At 32.2% G+C, this 25,074-nt stretch overlaps 1 protein-coding gene across 1 annotated transcript; it reads right to left on the reverse strand.

The window, feature by feature from the left end:
- Positions 1-1,844: 1,844 nt before the first annotated feature.
- Positions 1,845-25,074, reverse strand: LOC129220414 (protein-L-isoaspartate O-methyltransferase domain-containing protein 2-like). The gene is made up of 5 exons (XM_054854834.1): positions 24,992-25,074; positions 15,809-16,138; positions 12,135-12,409; positions 8,548-8,668; positions 1,845-2,772 (listed from the first exon to the last, which is right to left on the reverse strand). Exons 2-5 carry the CDS (start codon positions 16,113-16,115, stop codon positions 1,919-1,921), a joined length of 1,557 nt encoding a protein of 518 aa, XP_054710809.1. The 5' UTR covers positions 16,116-16,138; positions 24,992-25,074; the 3' UTR covers positions 1,845-1,918.

Here is a 25,074-nt window from a genome sequence, read left to right on the forward strand (position 1 = left end):
CTCTTAATTTACAATTATTCTCTTTATATAAAAAGAAAGCTTATGGAACTTCTTGTGGCAATCGATAAACACTACTTTTAGCTTCATTAATCAGCTCATTTTCTGGAGTAACCTTTCATTATCTCTTTATAGTAAATAAAAGTATAAGGTTTCTAAGGAAGTCTGTAGCGAACCTATGTCCAGACCTCATAGCACCTAGTCTTGAAATTTTGTACAAAATCACTTTGAGCCCCAGGGGATGTGCATCTGGGATTTTATTTTTTTAAATTCAAATTAGTCTTTTTTAATTTTTTAAGCTCAAAAATCGCGTAAATCGCCTATTATTGGGGTGAAAAATTACTTGCATATATTAATATTATATATCGTTGGAAAGGGTAGAATTTACCGTGTTCTACTCAATTTGTTTCAATGCTCTAGCTTAAATACGGCGGGAGTTATTTGCGTTTTTAGCTCGACCTTTTTTAGGCTTAACTAAAATTTAGGCACTACTTTCTTCATTAAATCTATCAGTAAAAAGGGAAGGAATTGTCCTACAGTTTTCTTTTTGACACCACTGAAAAGAGCAGCTTTTTGTACTCCAGATCTAACTCGACCTATGAAAAACTAAGATTCTATGTATCTCCAAAGGAAAAAAGTTACAAGCCGTTAAAAATAAAGTTTGAATAATATCATCACCATTAAAATTATTGATGTTTTATTTGGTCTTTCGTCTTTTCGATTTGCATGTTTCTTTTTTCTTATACACAAACTTTAAGGGTTTCCATTTTAACGGAAAATCTTAGGCTCAACTCGATTCAAGCTTCGAGCTAAAGAGCAAAATATATTACTAGAGACCACTAATATAAAAGCGACTTTTCAAACGTACAAAATTGCAGTTTTGCAATGCTCAGGAGCCCCTTAGCACTTACGGCTCTGCAAGTTGGTACAAGTTATTTTGAAACCCGGGGAAGGGGTGCTCTTTGTTCCAAAGGGAGTTCATAATGCGTTTTCAATCTGTTTCTTTTTAATTGACGATTTAAATCTTTGCAAATCAAATAAGATTGGGAAGCAATCTTCGGGGGTTGGTGAGCATTAGCGAGCAGGGGCAGAGCCCCCTAGTCTTAATGAAAAAAAAAATATATGAATCCCATATGACTGTTTTGTACAGTTATATACACAACTACCTAACCACATATTTGTGCATTTTATTTAACTTTATAAAACTATGCAATGTAGATGTGCCACTTTTGATTAGTTTGAATTTCACCTGGTACCAGATGAAACTTTTTTACAAACATTAATGGTCGCCGGTAGATAATGTGTTAAACAAACTACATATATTTTTATTTAAAAACAAATGTATGCATGTATGCCTGGTAGAAGTTATATTTCTTAAATGCATTATTTTTCAAAATTTATTTTAAGATTTTTATAAAGTCTTAAAACACTTTTTCTACAACTAATTATTTAACTATTAGTACTACTTAATTTTATTAAAAAAAATGAAATAATTATTAAAATAATAAATTAAATAAGCCATTTTAAAGCAGCATTGGTTAAAATAACTTCCATTTTTCAAAATAATTGAAAAAAATACAGGATGCAAAAGGATTGAAACTCAAAGCATGGCACACAATGCGAAATTTTGCACAGCGCATATGCGAAAGATAATTATTTCTCCCCTCTTTCACTTATTTGACTGTTTTTGGATTTCAGTGACAAAAAGAAATGAATGCACCTGGTATTTATTTTCTTGTAGTTAACTTTTTTGGTAATAAAAACCTTGAGCACAGTAAAAGAAATGTTGGACTCTCCTATAATATTCTACATTGCATATGAAAAAACTGAAAAGTAAGATATATCATACAAGAAAAACAATTTATTTTATCTCACTAATATATAATTTACAGCATAAGGAATACAAAGATAATTAGAATAATTATAAAGTGTCTCTTCTGTAATTGAGATATCTTAATAACGGGACAGGTAATGGTAATGCTGCAATTTTTTGAATCATGAAATTGGAGTAGTTTTCCTCATCATTTTTCTTCTCCTGCTCTCTAGCCCTTTTCTCCTTTTCCTCTTCTGAATCTGAATCCCGAGGGATAATCCTCTTCCAAACGACAGTAGCAGCTCTGCGCTTCACTTTTGGTTTTTTAGATGTAGCGCCCGAACTGGTGCTTGGTGTTTGTTCTGAATCTAGATGCTTACGCTTTCGTGTCTTAGAGCTCTTTGACTTGCTAGTTTGTGCAGGAGAGACATCGCTGGATGATGTATCTGTGGAAGTGGATGCAATTTTATTTGAAAAAGTAAAATGCGCTGCACTAATAAATACATTATTGTCACCAGGTTTTTTACCAGAGTCAGTTTCATTCTCACTGTCGTCGTCGTCTTCCTTCTCAGAAGTTTGATGATCCGATTCTTGGGCTTTTTCTTTCAACTCATTTTCTTCATTCTTCCTCAAAGATTGCTCAACAGTGTCCATTGATGAAACTTCTGCATGGCGTCGGAGGAAATCCTCTAAAAGCACGGACATTCTTGAGGGTATTCTAGAGCTAATTGTGTACTCTGGTCCATCAGAGTCATATTCAACTTCGGAATTACTTTGACTGTTACTCAGATCACTCTCGTCAAAAATTGGAATGACAATACGCCGAACTTGCCTCCTCTGTTTTCGCTCCAGTTTTCTGTGTTTCAAAATTAAATTAGGATGCTCTGTATCAATAGTTTTTCTCAAAATGGATCTGATGCTGGAACGACATAGATGTTGTAACTGCGGTGGTGAGAAATCACCTAAAACAGTAAAATTAGCTTAATTAATGTAAATAAAATATTAATATATTACTAACTAATCACAAGTCATAAATAATGCAGGAGCACAAAAACTGATGGACAGATCTTTTCATTCTGTTTTCAAATCAATCAAGCCTCAAAAGAGGAACACGTACTGTCTAATTTATACAAAATGTCTTACAGTTGCAAATATAAGGTTATGAGCCTGCAAGCACTTGATAGCACTTTCCTAATCTGCTCCAAATCCCTGAATTTAAGTCCAACTGAGCACCTATTATATAACTGCAGGAATTATACTGTTAAATCTGTTCTTAACCCAGTCTCTGGTAAATACTTGTTATTTGTGCTTAAACGGAAAAAGGTCATTTAGATTAACTCTTAGCTTTAATTTGTTTGCTTCAGTCCTCATAATGTTTTTAAATGTTAAAATGTTTGTAAGAAATTTTATTTCAGTTGAAGATTCAAGTTTTATTATCAGATTTAAACAATTTCTTGGATTTAAAACCAACAAAATGAAGGTACTGTTGTGGACCATCAGAACATAACTGCCGATCAGTCGCACCCTTAGATGGCGTTTATCTTCCCAACTTGAACTGGAATCTTCCAAAAAGGCAATACTCACATCACAAGGCTCACATTGTGTTGAAGTGGTTCAAGAAACATGATGGGGGGGAAATTCCAATTAATATCCTGGCCACTCAACTCATTGGGTCTTAATCCGATAGAGCAAATTTGGGCTTTTATAGAAAGGCAGTTCAAAGAGTAAACTCCACACGTCAGAGTTATGTACCAAGAACTTGTGCCATCCATGGCAAGGCGAATTGAAGCTATTTTGAAGGTCAAAGGTGGGGTAATATGTTATTTAGTACGTGGTCATAATATTTTGGCTCTTACTGTATACTATAAGTATAGAATTGGATTAATAATTGAAAAAATGGAATAAAATTGGATGTATATGAAATAACTGTTGCTATATGGCAAATACACAACACTATCTTTTTTATAGAAATTTTCTGACAGCAGTATTAAAATTAGTTATACTAAAAATTGTCAGCTCTATGCTAAACTAACGGATGTGAAATATTGCAAATTGCGTTTTTCAAATTTGATGGTGTGCTGCAGAACTCAAAAGGGGCTACCTCCAGGTTATAACTTCTTCAAATGATAGTTCTACACTTAAAGTTATCTATAAAAATTAAAGCATTAAAAATAACTTAATGCCTCATGTGCAAGATTCGTATTTTTTTTTTATTGTTTTTAAAAAAAATCAAAAAAGTCGATTTTTTAAAATTTAAATCAGATTTTTTTGATTTTTTTAAAAATGTTCAAAAATTTGTAGATATTAAATAATTTACATTTACAAATATAATATATTTCATACAGTAGCTGAATCCATTCAACTTACTTTAAAAATTAAGATAAGTTCTCTAACTATTCAATAATATTTTAAGGTTTATAAATACGTTATAATGCTTGGATAAGATGTGATTTTGTTTTATGCTTTGCTTAAAAATAAGGGTTCCATTATCACGTACGTTTTTAGTGTAAAATAATATGTTGAACAATCACTTTTCTGAACTATATTAGTCATGGTGTATAAAAAAAAAACTCCAAATTTTTATTTAGTTCCAAACTGAAATTTTGGAGTAAAAGCATTAGAGTGAAAATCTGTTACACACACAGAAAGGAGGGATCTATGTAGTTTTGTCTGTTGAAGTTAAGATAGTATAATGCAGTGTAGTTAAATTTAAAGCAATGCATTCTAAAAATGCAATAATTTATAAAAGTAAAATCAACTGATTTTAATTAATGATTTTGTTGATCAATGAACCCTGCTCAGGTAGGGAAAAAATATTGTTTTGACTTTTCTGAAAAGTGCCAATTTTCACATTTATTAGTTTAGCATGTTGCCGATGATATACAACAGCGGTTCCCAACCTGTTTCCCCCTGCAAACCCCTTCCAAACTCTGGAAGAAGTTGACGAACCTCGTGGGTACTAGGTAATAAGTAACAAGCACATACATAGACAATAAAATTTGGGAGATTTATTTTTGTTTGATGCTGTTCCATTGTTTATAACAAGAACCCAAGCACAGTTTCAAAATATAGAATTACGAATTTTGCTACGAATTAAAATAATCCGCTCAAAAATTAATACAAAACAAATTCACCAATGATTATTGTGTGTTGAGCTTCAATCAGCTTTGAAAAATTTTTGAAAATGGGATATTTGTGGAACAAAGAGGCTCAAACAAAAAGTAATTTTTAACAAAAAGTATTTTTAAGCTCACTTACTACAAGAGAAATTTTCTACACAAATTTCATAAATTCCTTATTTACATATAGTGCAAATTAAGTTGCATGGTTCAATTCCATTGATTTTTTTTACTGCATAAACCCAGTGGCGGATCCAGCCGATTGTTTTGGGAGGGGCCATCCGAAATTTTTGAACAAACTGCCCAGGGCCGAATTTGACTCCTTGCCGCCTCTAGGCAAATTTGAAATATGCCGCCCCTCCCCCCTAAAAGAAGCAAAATATCCTTGACTCAAAAAAACCTAAAAAAAGTGTTTCCCAGATTCAAACTGTCAAACTTATAAAGAAATGATGGCGTTTCACATTCTCAGGCGCCCCGATGAAATGATCACAGTGATCTCCCACAAATTTTTATTCGGCAAATTTTGCCGACGATTCGGCAAATACCATGATTGAAAAACATTTGACTTTCATAAGATGTGCAGGGGTAGGAGTAGTCCTATATATCCTATATTTCCTATATTTTCAAAAAAAAGTATCAAAAGTGTCCTGTATTTCTTATATTTTTGCGAATTGTCTTATATTTCCTATATTCCCCTAGTTTGTTATAAAGATTTATAGAAAATGACTATTGAAAAGCCTTTAGGTTACTTGATTTGCACTTGATCTCACAAGTTGACAAAAGATAATTCAAGACTGCTTAAAAACGAGATACATAAGTATATATTTTTTTTATCTATTTATTTTTTAAATGTCTGCTGGCACTCGTCTGTTTAAATTTTGTTGTAAGTGTAGAGTATTTTTAACAAAATTTAAAAATTGTTTTAAGAGCTTCAGGATATGCTCTTCAGCTTCAGTTATCCATATTTTATGACAAGCTCTCCAGACTTATGATAAAGCACTTTGTTAATGAATCTTCACTAACAACAAAATGCAGTGAAGATTCAGCCATTATTAATACAAAAAAGAAGAAAAAATATCTATTTAAAATATTTAAATGTAGGTAATTATGCAAAAAAAAAAAAAAAGGATTAATAGAAAAATTTTTGAGGAATGGGGATTTGATGTACTTGCCAAAAGATGAAATGCAGAAAAAATTAAGGCTAAAGATTTTCTAAAATATAAATAATCAATGATTATAAATAGTTGTATTAAATGTAAATAGATTTCAGATTGTTTAAATTTGTTTTAAAATATTTTTTGTAAATAAGTAAACTTATTTTCTTATTACATTATTCTTTCAGGAACAGGAAACTCATTCTAAGTATTATTTTTATTTGGGTTTTTTTGAAATCATTGATAATAATTGGTGCGAAAATAATTAGTAAAAATAAACTATGTACTGTTTATTTTTCAGATCAAAATCATTCATAAACACGTCCTATATTTTTCGTGGAAAATGCCCTATATATTACAAGTCGACCACTTCTGCCCCTGGATGTGTGAAAGTAATCATTAAATTACAAGAAAAAATTGTCTCTGTAGAAAATGAAAGAATGCTAATATTTTACTTTCAAGAATAACAATTTAATTCAAAAAATGTGTATTCTGATAACAAATTTGCCGCCCCTGAAAAGTTTGCCGCCCTAGGCAGCTGCCTACTCTGCCTATTGGGAAATTGGGTAACTCCCCAGAAATTTCATTAAAATGGAGTTTCAAAAACTCAATATTCGGGGAATCGAGACATTAGATGAGGGGGTGGATTTAGGAATCTCCCTCGAAAATGTTTCAAAATTTGAATTTCCGAGCAATTTTTTAAAATTAGAATCTAAAAACGCATTTTGTCTATTTTTGATGATGTACGGAGAAAAGTTAGGTTTCGGGCGCTGGCCCCAAAATACTTTTTGAAAATACAGCTTAGAAGCCAAAATATTCTGTCATTATACATTGAGAAGTTAGAAGAGGAGGGATGCTCTTCTAGCTCTTCAGCTGTCCAGCCTAAAAATGCACCTTTAGGTAATGTTTGCTTACATTAAAGGAAGTGTGAAGGTGCTTAGAATCCTTCCTTCGTGGAAATATTTTGCCTTTGAGGCTCCAAAAATTCGGTTTTTAACTATATTTATACATATTTTAGAAAGGGATGGAAGATTCGTGTGCTCCTCCAAAAAACCTCCTTTTAAAGCTATCATCATTATATAAACTAGGAAGGGAATGGGTCCTATCAAAACTCGTTTGTAATTTAAGTCCCCCCCCCCAAAAAAAAAAAATCATTTTAAAGTTGCTTTTAAGCAAGTTAAGTGATAAGGGCTGGATAAGCTAGTTTCCGTTGACATTTTTTCCAAATAAAAGACTTAAAATGCAATTTTTTGCTACATATCGAGGCATTTGTGAAAGGGCATGGGAAAAGGGGTTCTCCTCCTAATTTCGAAATTAAAGCCATAAAAACGAAAATTTAGGCTCTCTTTGGTCTTGTGAACAATAGGTATACTCTGAGAACCGCAGAATTTAGAGATCGTCCAAGTGTCTGTAGTTGGAATCAAGAAATGATGTAAAAGATGGAGAATTTTGGAAATAAAAGTTTTGTTTTGAGGATAAGAATATAATTTATCTCCCAATTAAGGCCTATACTTCTTTTTCAATAAAATACATGTGTTAAATTTTGTTATCTTCTCATAATAGTTTTTTCTTTTTTCCTTAAAAAAATTCCTACAATCACAAGGCTTTGGGGGGGGCCATGGCCCCCATGGCCCCCCTCTAGATCCGCCCCTGCATAAACCTCACACTGCCAAACTTTCACCAACGAAAATTTTCTAAAGTAATTAATTTTTTATTCTTTCTGCAGTATTTTTGTGCTGTTAGCCATTCTCTCTCTTTTTGGACAATATAGCTTGAAGTAAATTGTAGTCCATATAGTGTGAAAATTATGGCAACACATAGCATGATTTCACTTCTACGCATTTTTGACTCAAAATAAGAGAAGAGCGACAGCTCTTTGTTTGACTCTAATGGTAAAGAAACTAAACAGAAGTTGAAATTGGAACTTATTGCCCTTTCAAAAGAATTGGCTGGTTGTCAAAAGTAAGAAAAACAAGTTTCTTATATTTTTCATTGCTATTAAAAAATAATTGCAAATGTTATGCCATGATATGCAAAAACACACTACAAAACAACAAACAATTTGAAAAACTACTCTATGCGCACATATAATTTTAAACACTTGTTAACCCCTATATTTTCCCCCAAAAGGCTACGTTTCATATCTCAGTGAGTATTGGTCGTACTAATTTCAAACTTTTTGAGTTGGAATTATTTTTCAATGGAGATTATTTCCCTAAATATAAGTTAGAAGACCTGAGGCCGGTACAAAAAGTTAAATTTTATTTTTCTTGACTTATTTTTATTTTCATTTTAAAGTTTCAATACCTTAACTCTGCATCTGATTTTGAACATTTTCACAATTGGAAGTATACATCTAGGAAAAACGGTTGCGAAAATAAAGGTTTTGCAGGTTAAAATGGAACACCCTGTATAAACGAAGAGCTGTTATTTTTGAGTAATTTTTTCACTACTATAAACTTACCAAGCTTAATATGTGTAACAGGGTCTTTTGAAGAAAGTGGAATAATTAAAGGAGAGAATGAGACAGAGAGAACTTTCACAGACTGCCATGTTGTTTCACTAGTTCTTGTTATCTTTAATAGCTGAAACAAACATATAGAAATTATTAGTATTTCCTTTTTTTTTACAAATAATAGATTTTTTAGTTAAAAAAAATTAACATCAGCAAAGTTACTCATCTAACAAACAAGTTATACACCTGCTTTCCCAGATTTAATCTTGGAATACAAAAAGGACATGGAAGGATGCTTATAGAGCAATTTCATTCATTTTGTACGATACTGGGAAAGACCACTAGCAGAACAGCTTTGTATTTCAAATACAAAGCTGTTCTGCTAGTCAATACAAATACGAAGCATTTTTAAATACAACAAATTATTTGTTGAAATGCACTCTGTTTATAAATATTTTAGTATAAACATAGAACTACTTGGAAAACAAATCAAACATGAAAACTTCATGTTTGAAATCAAGATTTGATTATTTGAATGAAATTTCTTCATGTAAGAAATTCAGTAAGTCAGGTACCTACAAAAAAAAAACATACACCAGATAAGATATATTTTTATGCTAATGCTTGCACTTAAAATGGACCAAACAGGAAAATTTTCTATGAATAAAAATTAAAAGAAGAGAAAAAAGTGCTGGGAGCAAAGACATGCCGAGCAGTCTAAGCTCGTGCAGAGCACCCAAGTAAAAACTAAGTAAAACCTGCTTTATTGGAAAATTTTTTAATGTTCCATCCAACAGTAAGGACGTTTTAAGCTGCATCACACTTCAATTGATCTCTCGTATGTAATATGTATAAAGTTAAAAAATTTACTTCAAAAACATACAAAAGTTCAGGAGCTCTGCGATTCTATTGAGTGCTTATACCCAAAGCAGGGATAGCACTATAGCAAGTCAAACATTTTGGAATTTAGAAAGTAAAATGCAAAATAAAGTTCACATCTCTTGTGGGACACAGAAAACTGACCCTCCAAGAATCCAATGTGGCTACAAACTACCATTTTATGCAGGGGCAGATTTACAGTCTGTTCAAGGGGTGACGGTTGAAAACCGTAAAAGCTATTCCTCCCCCCAAACGCGTTATGTCAGGGAGTCAATTGCCCCCCTTTATCCTGTCTTTTAAATACTAATCGCCCCTCACGAACTTATCACCCTCTTGAAGTGTCAAATCTCCCCTTTAGGGGTTATCATCCCCAGGGTTGGAAACCACTGTTCTAAGTCATAGCAATGTACTATTATTCCAGTACAGTAGTCCATGGAAGAAAAAGGTTGGAAAACACATATAGAAATATAAAAATTATTTAAAGTTCAAAAAAGGGGGAAGGGCCAAACTTAGGTTCAAATTAAAAAGTAGGTAACGTTGTCCATCTTCGACTACACTAACTGTCTAAACTTAATTTAAAGTAAATTTGTGGAATGTGCTTGATTGAAATTAGTAGCGATTGCTAGTAATTCCTTCAATTCTATATTATTGGTTTTAGAAAATGACGGTCACGGAGGGGGCGGTCGCCCCCCACAGACCCCCTAGTAAATCTGACACTGATTTTAGGGGGGGGGGATCTTCAGACAAATAGAGGTGTTAATTATCTTTTTTTATGACAATGCACAATGAGTATTTGTAAGTAAAAAAACTGGAATTTGAGGTGCTGCTCTGTTTCCGTTCTTGGCTGGATGGACATTTAGTTGCTCACTGGTGCAACAGTTTAATTATATTTCACGATGTTAAGCTCAAAAATTTTTCATCTGTTGTGCTACCTGGGAGCTTTCAGACAGCTAATTCTGAGAGTAAGTGATAAATGGAATACCTTCTCATATTCCTTGTTTAAGTATCAATTTTTTAACGGCTATTTTTTGTTACGGCTATTTATATAGTTGGACCATTTGAAATGTTTTATTCTTTAATCTTTTGCATAAGTTTCAAATTAGCTATTTTATAAAATACTTTGAATTTAATTGTTAAAAACGTGTTATAATAAATGTTCATGACTGTTTTTCTAAAAATGCTTCATTAATTATTCAAATGAGACACAGTTTTTTTGCGAGGTTCAGTTTTTTTTACTACTAAATGCAAGATATGCTCCAAAAAGACAGCAAAATGTTGGCAAATCTGTACGTTTCAAGAATAAAAGTGTTGCACTTCTTCTTTTTTAACAAAAAACTGTTTTGGTCAAGGTCTATTAACCTGTTTGGGACGAACGACGCACATTTGCGTCAGCGGCAACTGTTCGTTCTATCCGAATCACGCTTATTTGCTTTCCGGCATATGCTACTCAAGAATCCGAGCGACGTTAGTGTGCGGCTCAATTTCGGAACCAAATGTTTACTATAAGATGGCGTTACTTATCCATGTTCCGTCCAGATGATTGGTCTAGAACATTAGTATTTCTCTCTCTGACATCAGAATGGGGTCCGTCAAGTGTCAGTGATTTATTGGATTTCGTGAAAAAAATAAACATGTGCTAGCAAATGAAAAGGGAAACGCATGCTCATTTTGAAATGAAAGTTTCTAGTTTCGATTCCATTTATAATGGGATTTCATGAGAGATATTCTGGAAAGGGGTTTTACTTTTAGATTCATTTGTGTAGCCATGGTGAACACGTCATCTTTACCAGGAGGAAATATCTAAATTTATGACTGATCCATCTATGGATCTTTCGGACAACATTGAAACAACTATAAATTATTATTTTTTTAGTTCTTCATACAGTAGATACTTTCTAAAATTATACGCTGAAAAAGAAGGCAAAGAATTTAGACGGAAATGTGTCGTTTGCTCGAAGCAGAATAAAAGACTTAACACTACCTATGAGTGTAAAATGCACAATGCACATTGCTCAGTGCTTTGAAATTTTTCATGAGGCTGTAAAATATGAATTGTTACAATATTTTTCAAGTATTTCACAAAAACTAAGCGCAAATATTTTTCCTGTTTTGTTCAAAATATATTGTCTAATTTTAATAATCTTAGTTACAGTAAAAAACAATATATTTTGTATTTTTTTTATAGTTCATTAAATGTTTTTGTTATGATTGAAATTATGACATACGTATTTTATCATATATTAAAAAATGGTTTCATTTCTACGCGAAGTGTACATTTTATGCATTGTTATGTAATGCTTACTCTCTGAAACTGCGAATTAGGTTTAGAGGGAGAAATTGCCCCGGCCTGTACGCATAGTCCGCATGTAACAGCTGCCGTCCTGAGGGAGCGCTGGCTTCGGTGGGCTACTGTCCAGAACGGGCTAAATAAAAGTTTAGGATTAATCAAACTGTTCCCTTGAAAAATGCATTGAAAGGCAGATAGACCAAGATACCTGCCACCTCATACCTCTACTTTCAATTTTTCAATTATCAAATATTAAGGGCTTGTTTGTCTTTTTTGAGAGAAATTTCCATGAAATATAAAGCCCTCTTCCATATTTTTTATTCATTTTTTACTTACAAGGAAAGTGCTTCAAACATAAATTTCTCACACAACTCAAACACACATTTATCTGAAAACATAAATCAACTTTAAAATATCATGCAATACAAACCTTGTCGTTATAAGGCAGAATTAGTACTCCTCCAATTTTTATCAGGTTTTTAACATAAGGTTCATATTCTTCAGGACATGAGGCACCACAATACACTCTATCATACAATTGACAGTTACTGTCTAACAACAAACAATTGCCAGCATGAAACACAGGTTCACAAAAGTCAAATTCATCAATGGCGCTGGAAGATCTGAGGAAGCTGCGCAACTTATCATTTGCATAATCTACAATCTCACTATATAACTCTACTCCATGATTTGTGCCATAGGGACCTAAGAGAAAATTCATCAAATTACAATTTCAACAGAAATGTTTTTTCAAAAAAAGTTTTGAACATTACAACTTAAAATACTTCATATTTATTAAGAATTTTGCAAAACACTAAAAGGTATAACCAATGATAAAATTACTGTAGTTTAGAACCTTTGTATCTAATAAATTTATGGTGGGAACATACAGTGTAATGAGGCTTAAAATATGAACTTAAACTTTTTATTTTAATTTTTGAAATGAAAAACTTAAATGTTTTGTAAGAATTTTTCAGGGGGGAAAAAAGAGGGACCACTTTTATTAGGGGTCTAAGGACCTTTAACCTTCAAAATTTTTGACTTTCTAGAAAAAAATATATGTTATGCATATTTTAATTCTGAACAATTCGATACCTCATTTATTACCATACACAAAAAACTTTTCAAGTTATCGTAAAAATGCGTAACCTCTTCTCATTGAGACTTATGTTGACAGCAGCTGTTTAAGCGTCTTTTTCTCAGGTGCCGGTTTCTTCGGTTTTCTCATTTTCTGCGCATGATATAACTCAGAAAGTTTTTGATATATTTCCGTAAAACTTTTAATGTATGTTTATCTGGTTTATATTTATGACCTGAACCTAAATTTATTTTTTTCAAACTTATTTATTTGTTTTTTAATTTCATAAGTTAATATTGAAAATTTCCAAAATTTTGTGCAAAAAAGTTTTTTTTTCAAATATTAACTTTCATTTTAGTTAAAATTTAGGTTCAGATCATAAAAATATACCGGACAAACATGCATGAAAAGTTTTATGGAAATACATTAGAAACTTTCTGAAATATCATGCGCGGAAAGCGAGAAAACCGAAGAAACCGGCACCTGAGAAAAAGACGCTTAAACAGCTGCTGTTAACATAAATCTCTATAGGAAGAGGTTACGCATTTTTACGATAACTTGAAAAGTTCTTGTTGTATGGTAATAAGTAAGGTATCAAATTGCTCAGAATTAAATTCTGCACAACATATATTTTTCCAGAAAATCGAAAATTTTGAAGGTTCAAGGCCCTTAGACCCCTTAGTCAAAAATGCGAGTTTCTCATAGTTTTCAATAATTTTCTCTTTATATTTGATTCGGAAATAGTTCGAAATTCAAACAGCTCAAAATAAATAATAGTTAGATGGACACTAGGATAGAGTTTATTTTTGAAGCATGAAAATATGATCTTCTCATCCTCTAATTTGGTTCCTCTTTATGAAAAAAAAATCAAGCAAAATTTTAGCAGGATCTAACAATATTTAGAGGTAGCTCAACAATGGGAAAGTTTTTAACACACATACGTGGATTTAATTTAATGATAACATTTCAAAAATGCATTTATTTTTTATTACAACTTCAGTTTCTCATTTTAAGTTGTATAAGGTACAACAACTATGCAAAATTATAAGTACAGGAAAAAAAAAAAACAGATAAGCAATTTTAAATTGCAAATGAAAGCTAGTTTTGAATTCTTAAGACTAGACTTAATTATTATTTGTTACAGATAGTGTAATGTAACTGTATTAACTAGTATTAAACTGTAGTAGCTAAGCTCACTTGACTGATCTAAAAATATAGCAAATTTCGTAAATTTTTATTGCGATGAAAATTTAAACCATTATCTTACAGAAAAAGAGAAATTTGATCATTTACCAAGTTGTAGAGAAAGGATTTTTTTCCATTCTAGACTGGGTACGTGGATACAGCAGTATTAGTGCTATGTGCTTTGATAACACCACAACCAAACATATAGGTCTCAATAAGCTAAATAAAGAAACTTCTACATCTGCTAGCAAACATCAAATGATGTTAGTTATCTTTAAAGTATGCATGGGAATTACATCCTCTCCTGAAATTGGCAATGATTAAACGTTTTCAAGAATATTGGGATTGTATTAGTATAATGAAGTGTGAACCAAGAACTTCATTGAAGGTTATTGCAAAGCTAGTAGAAGGTATAAGGGATATTGACAATAGATTATAAAAACAAGTATTGATAACAAAAAAAGCCAAAGATGAGATTGTAATGAATTTCTGGTTTTGAAAACAAAAGTTGCTATTACTGATTTTAATAGTTTAAATCAAAGCTGGTGACAGCTTTTAATGTTATTAACTCTCTACTTTGCGTTCAGCATACACAATATTAATTATAAAAGCCTTTTACAAAAACAGTACAAACTTAACATATAGATTACTGTTTCAATGAAACGATTTTCATTGATTCAAACAAGACACATTTTTTGCAATACAGTCGGACCCCAATTTAACGAATTCATCGGGACCAAAATCTTTATGCATTAAATCGGAATTAATCGTAATATTGGGGTGCGATAAAAATATATTTAAAAAGTTCACTTACCTTATCTTATAGTTTTAATAAGCAAATGCACAAACATATCCATAATTAGAAAATGTACACTTTTTATTCAGCATTCCGCAACTTATTACACACTAGTTAATTTGAAATTTTAAAGTGCTGGGTAGTACATGTTTGACAATTACCTGCCTCGAAATCATTCTCTTTCGACTTTGTGGAGGGAAAAAAACTGTGCTATTTACAGCCTGCTGCACGGAAGAGATGTTTTTACAGTTTCCAGTCCATGTAAAGTATTAGAAAAAGTAAGTTTTAACAGGAGTTTAATTATTGATTTCTGCATCAGAACTGCTATTCATTGGTTGCCTTCTCGCCCGTCAAAAATTGTTAATTCCTAGAAAAGTTTTTCTCTGCTATGGACAAGATTGATACATCATTTGGAAAACAATCTAATATTTCCTAACTCAAATTAACAAAAAAAAAAGAACTTTTTTTGGCTGTTAAAATAATTTGTTAATTCAGGGTTTATTATTCAGTAATTAGGGGTTTTTGCCTCCATTTTTCGCGGGGAAAAAGAAAAATTCACTAAATCGCGAAATTCGTTAAATAGATGTTTGTTAAATTGGGGTTCGACTGTATAACTCTTTTAGATACCAGACTCAAGTTGCTCTTCTCGATACTTAAATGCAAAACCGGGAGAAATGGGCAGAAAAGGGAGAGTTGGCAGGTCTGTTATAATATGTACCCAAAAAATGGTAATTTTACTTACAGATTATCAGGTCGTCAACCGAAGTCCATGAGATATAATTTTTAGAATTGTGATGTCAGTATATTATTAAAAAAAACTGAAGTAATAAGAATGGAAACTGCTGTTCTTGTTTGATATTCAATTTATCTTTTTTTTTTTTTTAATTTTATTATTCCAGAATAAACTAACTTAAGAGGACTAAGTCAAGGTATTACATCTTTCACAAATTACTATAAAGCAGGGATATTAAAAATGAGAAAATCTTTATTTTATTTTATATTCAACATTTACTGATATTCTAATCAAGAGAAACAAGTCAGTTACCTAAAATCAGTCCAGCCATTGTACTAAGATAACCACTACCGCTTCCTAAATTTAGGAATGAATGACCGGCTTTCAGCTTCAAGGCTTCCATGACTTCTGAGTAGACACATGGGGCAGACAAATGCAGGTTTCCAGACCTCCAGGCAATATCTCTGTATGCAGTTTCTTTCTGATCTGGGAGATAGTAATCACCTCTGTCCACAGATCGAAAGATGCGTTGTACTGTTGGGGTTTTAATGAATTCTGCTTCAACTAAATGATCTATCAGTTCATCATTATTCTTTCCTGCACTCACTGCACCACCCATTTCTGGCTTTAAATATTATGTCCCTGCAAAATTAAAGAATACATGTGTAAAGTTTTGAGGATAAATAATGTAATGATGAATTATATATATATATAATATATATATATATATATATATATATATATATATATATATATATATATATATATATATATATATAATATATATATATATATAATATATATATATATATATATATATATATTGATTTTTTTTTCATTATATCCTTCAAATAGTTAAAATGTGGATGATTAACTATTTGCTCTTTCGAGCATACAAAGGCTTGCTGTTCAGTATGAAAATGAAGCATCTTCAGGAGGGGAGAGTGTCTTGAAAAATGAAGAATTGCGAGCATCCTGGAGTATAGAGCAGATTCAGAGGCACCTATCATTTATGTCAACTTCCTCGCCATACAAAATGCAGCTAGGAAAGTCCACCAACCACTAGTCTAAATCAATGCAGATGAACTTCAGGTCATCTGCATCTGAAGGAGGTCATGTCTTGTTACTAGGCAGAAGGAAGAGAATCAACAAGATGACAAAAGGCTCTCTGAAGATTTGGCAAGAATATTTTCCCTGCTGAAACTTGCGTGGTGTTCACGAATTTTTTACTCAAGCAAAAGTTTGATGATTTGCGGATTAGCAGGGGACATAGGAGAGGTCAAAAAGGATGAGAATAAAATTCTCATATTAAGAGATTGTTTTTTAAATTGTGCACTTTTCCTGTAACGAATTGCACAAACCAGAGATCTTTCTTCACTTCGAGGAGGCTAAAAACATACCTAAGAAGTACCATGTATAATGAATGTTTAAATGGTCTTGCACTGCTGAATTCAAGCAACGTTATCATCACTCTGAGGAAGTTATAAATGAAATCGAAAGAAAAACTAGAAACCTGGATTTTATTCTATAATGTTTTGTAAGCCTGTGATATAAAAGCAGACTGCTGGCTATAAATTAATGCACTATAATAATCATGTTTTTACTTTTATAACTGCAGATTAAAATGAGATTTTCCTTAATTATTATGTTAATTACGAATCCAGTAGTTCATTTTTTACTGTTTTGTGATCTCGCAAATCGATAAATCAATTGAATATGTTTGACGGTGTGTTGGGCTGTAATATGAGAATGGGATTTTTGATCCTGGACCCTTCCCTTATAAAATTCCTGAGTGTGCCACTAGATTTACTAATATCTAAACAATGAATACATAGCTAAAAGTTGCTGCTTCTGCTCCAATAAATTTCGTAAACATATATACAAAGTAAAACAAATAATTATGTTCTGAAATTTTTGACATTTGTGCTTTTCTTAATAATTTCTAATTTTGGTTCTTAAATTGGAAAATAAAACAAACTAACCATAAAAAATGGGGAGGGGTAGGGGAGGGGGATGGGGATCGCCGCCACTGCATCGGAGCAACAAAGTGTGAATTCTGATGCTTATACTTATGATTTGAATAAAAAGTACCTAAACTAATTAGTCCAATCTCGTTTCTTGGAGTGAAACGATTTCAGACTCACCGGGATTGGTGAATTTTCTCGAAATAGTATTCTTTATTTATAAATTGAATATTTTCATAGTAGAGAGTAGAAAATTAGTTTCCCACATCCTTTAGTCCCCATTATATTCCCATTACACAAAATATGAGAAAAATAATACAAATTAGACATTAAAAGTGTCATATTGTACAGTAAACAACACACACACATACAGACAGACAGTTCTTTCACACTACCAATTACCTATGAAAATAGTGCAGGGTTATGCCAGCTAAAACCCACTTTTGGAGCAATCTCACGTGCAGGAAAATAGTGACTTTGGAGCAGCTTGGCTCAGGAAAATAGTGGACTAGGTGCAGTTTGGTCACCAAAAAGTTTGTTTTGTAGAAACTTGGAGCATGAAAATAGTGTAATTGGAGCGGCAAAAAGTATGTTTTGAAGTAAGGAACTACTACACACACATTATATATATCAGGGATGTGCCAACCAAAACTCCCTTTTGGAACAATCTTGGGAGCAGGAAAATGGCGAGTTTGGAGCAGTAAAACGGTGAATTTGGAGCAGCAAAAATTTAAATTTTGCATCAACTACTTATATTTCATACACAGAAACACGTGTAACATGATAAAATAATAAGGTACAGATGTGACATACCCCCCCATTTGGCGACATTCGATTTTTTTGCACAAAATTAAAATATTTTTCTCGCCAATGAGGCGATAAATTTTTAAGCATGGCATCCCTGGTGAAACTAACCTGTGGTTGGCAACGCGAAGGCAAACTTGTTCGAACTTGTTTACTTGGGTTCTTTACTTGGTTTTACGCAGGAGAGATACGTGTTGTTTTGTGCAATATACCTTACAGGAATGCTTATTTTGTGTTAGTTTAGATTCAGTAGTTGTGTTTTGAAGTAAAAACATTAGAAAATGCCAGTTTCTTCAAGCTTGAAGGTTAATTAAAAGTTAACTCCAACGTGGTGTGTATCTGTAATGTGCCATTGTCATATGATGTATTGTTTTAGACTGAGTGTGAATATTTATACCATATAAAAAGGTAAGTTCTTTATTTTAGAATTCAAAAAAAACCTCTCACTTCAAAAATTCTTTGTTTTTACAAATCCTTGAGGGGTTCTTGTAGTTTTTAACTTTATTTTTACTGTATGTAAATTAATTTTACAGAAATAGTACGGTTATTTTGTTCTAAAAGTTAATTCTTATCGATGCCACGAATTATTTAGACATTCTATTAACGTGCCTCCTTTAGGTACTGAATTTTATGTTAACAATTGAAAGTTCTTTCGGTTGTACTCTTAAAAATGCTGAATTTTATTAATAAATCTGCACAATAATGGTGCATATTTCACACTTAAAACTGTGTCATTATTGTACACTGAACGGAAGGAGCCACCCTTGGGTGTCTCCATGAAAATATACATAACTGTGACCATACTCCGACTGTAATGTATATTAACAGTCGGAGGGATAACGCACCGAGCGGAGCGAGGTCCTGGCGAGCCAGAGGTTTCATAGTACTTTCGTAATGAGACCGAGGCAGGGCCGGCGAGCCGAGGTCTCATTACGAAAGTACTATGAGACCAAGGGCTCGTATCCCGGAGAAATGATGGGAAAAAAATTAATGCATTAATTTCAACTTGTGATTAATACAATAATTTATTTCATTGTATTTTAATATGTTTACAAAAAACCCCGGCCTTGTACATTTTTGAAGCATATATTCGTGATGTTTTTTGTTGTGCTTTTATGTTGTTTTGTGTTCTGAAGTGGTTTGATCATGTTTTTTTATCTGATTTTTTCCTGTTGGCGCTAAAAAAGCATCGCTAAGAACGATGTATGACATATGTCGTCATACATCGTTTTCTTGGCGACGCTTTCTTGGCGCCAACAGGAAAAAGTCCCCAAGGGTGGGGTATATCACATCAGTTCCAATAATAAAAAAGGAGATTAAGGATGCAAAAACACCATAACTACAACTACAAATTGAAGCTTTTTAATTATTTTTTTCTGTCTAATACTTTTAACAAAAGACAAGTCCTGTCCTGCTCTACTTTTTCCTAACACTTCTTTTGATTTAAATTTATTAAATTTAGTTCACACATTTACTTTGCTTAATACATCACTGCTTTAGTGCACATTTAAGTTAGAGTGCTTTGATATATATTTTCAAAACTTGTTTTCTTTTATGTAACACATTCAAAAAGGCTTTTAAAAAAAGCACAAAAGAATAGTTGAATTAAAATGGTTGAATGTATGTTTAAGTTATTCACTTATATTTGACATTATTATTATTTATTTTTTTGGCACATATGTGAACTACTTTATTAACAAATCTGAAGATCAAACAAAGGCAACATTAAAACCTTTTATTTTTAACTGTTTGATATTTAATCACAAAATTAATAATGAAATTACAATGAAAAAAAAAGATTTTCAGAACATGAAAAAAAAAAAATGCAAAAAATTTCAAAAAAGAAAAAAATTAATAAATAAAAATTTTAAGACAGACTAAGAATATGGAAAAAATGCCTGAATCTGAGAAACTTGAAATGTCTGCATATTCATTAGCAGAGCATTAGAATTCCCAGATTTTTGCCATCTTAAGTGTCTCCAACCAAAACTAGAAATCAATTTTCAATCTTAAATCTTAAGAAACGCAAGATTAAAAACTGGTGAACAATATTAACTTTCTAGTCAAAGGAACAGAATCACATAAAAAATTAAAACGATTGAATTTTTCAAAAGCGAATGCAATCGGATTTTGAAATGTGCAAAAAATCGAGACTAAGCCAAAAAATCGTAAAAACAAGCTCTAAACGCATAAACTTGATGATACACTGCCAAATGTACTATAGGAACTACAACATTAAATGCAAAATTGTAGTTTTTGGCGCAGAAAAGTCCATTTGGCGGTCTTTTGGAGCAGTTAGGTGCAGGATCGACGATTGGCGCAGCTAGCACATCCCTGATAGTGCAACTTGTTCAATGATGAGAAAGTAAAAGACAAGGACAGCATCTTTCCCACTCACCTCTGCATTCTTTGAAGATAATGTTTACTGTTTGAAAAAAAAAATAGTTGAACACCGTTTTCACATGCAACTATCCCCTAGAAATAAATACAGTGACATAGACTCCCCAGTAAGTGCTAAGCAGTTAAAAGTAGACAAGAATTTTAGTATGAATCCCCAGGCCCGGACTGGCCAGGTCGGCAATCACCGAGGACCCTCAAACTAAACGTTTTTTTTAAAGCGAAAAATGATAAAACAGTGTTTTGATTTCCTTGTATCTCTTTCGATCTGCTTTCTTATGCCTTGTGCGAGGATCAGGGTCTGATTGTTGAATGAGCCAACTATGCTGTGGCATAGGGCCCCTGCTTTTTTGGGGCCCCTAAATAGCTAAAATTGTTTTAGCCAAAGACTAAATGTGCAAGGTTTGACTGCATGGAAGCATCAAAAAATGTCTTGGCCAAGGGCCAACCTTAGAGCAACAAAATAGGCAAGTTAGGTGGCTGTCTACAGGATCCAGGCCCAAATCTATAAATTTTGGGTCCCCCTGCAACAAAATCTGTAGGGCCTCTCCCCAGAGACCAAAAGCCAGCAGTGTATATTTGAAACATAAGGGCAGTTCTCAAAAGGTGGGAACAAAAAAGTTAACTTTGAGCAATTTCAAAAATTTTCAAATTTGACATCAATTTTGCTTTTATTCTATAGTATGCATATCTAGAACACAATATATGAACATGAAAAGACAGCAGGTATTTGTAAAAATTGTTAATTAGCAAATTAAATCAGTAATCTGTAGGTAACAGATTTTGGACATTGTTGTCCTGTAGGTAACGGATTTTGGACAATCATCATAATGTAAGTTTCACCATTTTTGACAATTGTTCATCTGATTTTTAACTTTTCCAATGAAAATTTTATTTACTACTTTTTGAATTTTTCAATTTAATAATAAAGAGGATACTAATGAAGCACTTGAATGGCTATATACATGCTGCTCTTTACATATAATAAGGTTTTAGAATGATTTTGAAGAAGTTGATGAAAGATAAAAAAAAAAGCTTCAAATTAAAAATAATACAAATGTAAAAAGTGACATCAGTTTTAATAATGAATATTTTTTCTAATGTCATAAGAATTAAAACGATGTTCAAAAAAATTATTGAAAAAAGAAATTCGTATTTCTATTTGGAGATCGTTAAATTATCTTTCCAAAAGAAAGAAGAGAAAAAGAATTCTAAAATAATAAAAGCGGAGAAAAAAATGCTAGCGCAGTTGATAAAGTTGCCAAAACTGGTACAGATGACGATAAACTACATTTGTCAAACTGGTATTCCCTTCTGGTAACCTTAAGCTTATCGTATAGTGTGTTGTCGCCAACGGAGGTTTGCTTGGCGATTTTAGTGCAAAATGGCTTTTGTTCGATCAAACCAGTCATGTTTCTACTATAATTGATGTATTGTTCAATGTGTAACGTATTAATTATGCAAAATACCAATGTATTAAAGAAGATAACATTATAATAACCTTTTTTATTGAGGTTAGAAGACAGTGGATCATCAAAAATTATGAATAAACGGAAAGAATTATCGGCGTCAGGATCGTAACGCCATTTGGACATGTCACATGTACGTTTAAAAAAAAATATTTTTCTTCTAAGATACTGCATAAAAGCTTATGAAAACACTTTTAAACAATTAACAGTTGATTCTGAGGCTCTATAAATACCTTTAAAACGAAAACATCATATACTTAGTTCTCAAACAATAGCATTGTAAAGATCGTAACTTTTGGACATGCATCGAATTTCAAACTTACTTTTTTCTAAAATCGTTTACAAAGTAAATAATCTGTCTTTACTTTTGTTATTTATGTAAAATATAAACAAAAACTTATTCAGTGTAAGATTCATACCTTTAATTTTTTTTGAAACGTATGGAAATAATTTAAAAAAAAATTTTTTAAATGGTACATTTGCTCAGTTAACGTTTTGGTATGTCCAAAATTGTGCCTTTTAGCAAAGAAAATATTTTTTAAGGGCGTTTGAAGAGCATTTTTTCCCTAATTTATGTCAATTCTTGTCTCTATACAGTATTATAGTTCAACTCAAAAATTTTTGAGTTAATTAAAATGAAAGTTATTTGGTGTTGAAGCTTCAAAGTTGAGGTCTGTGTTTGCTCCCACCTTTTGAGAACTGCCCATAAATAAGTTTCAGTGTTTTTTTTTTCCATTTCTTGGGTCGTCGAGCCTTTAAGGATGTGGCCCTGCTGGGATCTGCAGGTATGCAGATCCGGACCTGAAGGCAGGGCCTGATTAAGATATTGGAAGACCCTATTGGCCAAACAGTTTTTCAGGGCCCCGCTGTAGTCAAACTTTACAATTTTAGTCTTATTAGAGCAGTGGCTAAAGCAATTTTAGCAATTAGGGGCCCCTAAAAAGCGGGGACCCTAGGTCACTGCCTAGTTGGCCTATTCAGTAATCAGGCCCAGCCTGAAGGGTCGAGTAAACCTAAAGTTGCAAAAAATGCTCTTTTCCAAATTCCAACTAACTTTCATTTAATCTGATTTTCAAATAAATTAGAAATGGAATTTCATTCACATAAATTAGATTTTATTTTAATGTTTTAAGAGCAATTAAGGATAAGCTAAGATTGCTTCTATACATCGTATTTTTTTTTCGACAATTTGCTGCTTCGATATATGGAGGTTCAACTCGAGTATAATTTTATACCCAACTTTTTTCTTTCCTTCCCTCTTTTATTGCTACTGCTGCCAAGGAGGATAGAAAGAAGTTGTTCATTAATATTTCTAAATATTTTTAATGAAATACATGAGGCGTCCCGTGGGGGACAAAATGACTTTTCCGTAGAATGGCCCTATTGCGCTCAGTTAAATGCATCCTTGTTTCAAAATTTGAAGAGTCATACTTTTGCTCAAGGTCTATTAGAAAACTATGTGATATATTTAATTCAGGCAATTATAAAAGAATGTTCAAATGTTAGGTTCAGGTATTGGGGGGAAAACATGAAAAAAAAAACAGCAATTCACTGAGACAATTGTATTCAAAATTACTGTACTTTAAAGGCTAATAGTGGGAAACACACAAGGCTGAATGTTTTGCAGGCAAAAAAAACGTATTTTTGCCAGGACAGTGGTAAAAATGGAAAAAACAGAATTACAAAGAAAGTAGAAATGAATTCTGTTAGTTAAGGTGCTGGAATGATATAAATAGAATGTAAATAAATAATTTCAGATATCAATTTTATTATTAAATACATTTAAATTTATAAATTGCAAAATTTGTATTTAGTAACAAAAGCAATTATTTTAAACCACCACTACAACATGTTGCAATTTGGTTTTCTTGGCCGGCCGCCAAGAAAACCAAATGCTTTCCGCCAAGAAAACCAAATGTCAGAGACCAACAAAGCTAAATATCCACCGCCAAGAAAGACGAAAGAAAATAAACACACGACTAAGGACAGTTTACACGACAGAACAAGTTGGGGTTTTCACCCCTCTGAGTTGATTTTTGGTATACTCCATCTCTTGTGGTCCCTAACAAAGTATAGCAAAATATAATCCTCAGGAACATCAGGGAGAAGAGGAATTTAAGTTAGAAAATCGCTATCAAAAAACCTTATTGTGTTATTGGACAGGGACAACTGTTTTCCTCTCTCATCACAACTATTTTTGCTAGAACCTGGCCCCATCACGAACTTCTTACCAGTGACATAGATCCTTTAAATTGTTTTCAATCCTGCTTAACAAGTAGCTTTTTGAGGGAAAAAATTAAGAAGAGCTGATTAGAAGATTGAACTTCTAATTTCAATTCAAATGAAATTTTCACTTCAATTGAAGTCAGGTTTAATACAAAGAAGTTTCCATAAGGAAATATTATTTAAATTGCTATCATTAGTCAGCATTGGTGTATTCATGGTAGTAGATGAACATACTATCATGCACAACAAATCAACATGAAGGTTTAAAAATTAATGATATGCCTCACTTTGGGTTTAAAATCAAGGCATTTTAAAAGCACACTTCATAAAAGGTAACATTTAAATTACAGATGCAGTAAAAGATCTTGATTTTTAAACACTATAAAGACCATTTAAAAGTTTAAAATGTATGACAATAATCCATATTAATTATTACAGACGGAAAATAAAACAATATGTGTAACGGGAGTGGTGAATTTAAGACTTCAGATACATAATGCTCCAATTCTGATTTCAGTTCCTGATCGATACAATTCATACAGAAAGCCAGGGAATTTGGACTTCGTTACTTGTCATAAAATTAATGATAAATAAAACGCAAAATAACAAATAATTTAAATGTAATGAATACTTACTCGAGGGACTCTCCACAGTTTTCATAAACGTAGAAACTTTGCACCAGTATTATGCAAAAAAAACAGAAAACACTAAAATTTGC

This window comes from Uloborus diversus, chromosome 4 (assembly GCF_026930045.1).
Source record: "Uloborus diversus isolate 005 chromosome 4, Udiv.v.3.1, whole genome shotgun sequence".
NCBI lineage: Eukaryota > Metazoa > Arthropoda > Arachnida > Araneae > Uloboridae > Uloborus > Uloborus diversus.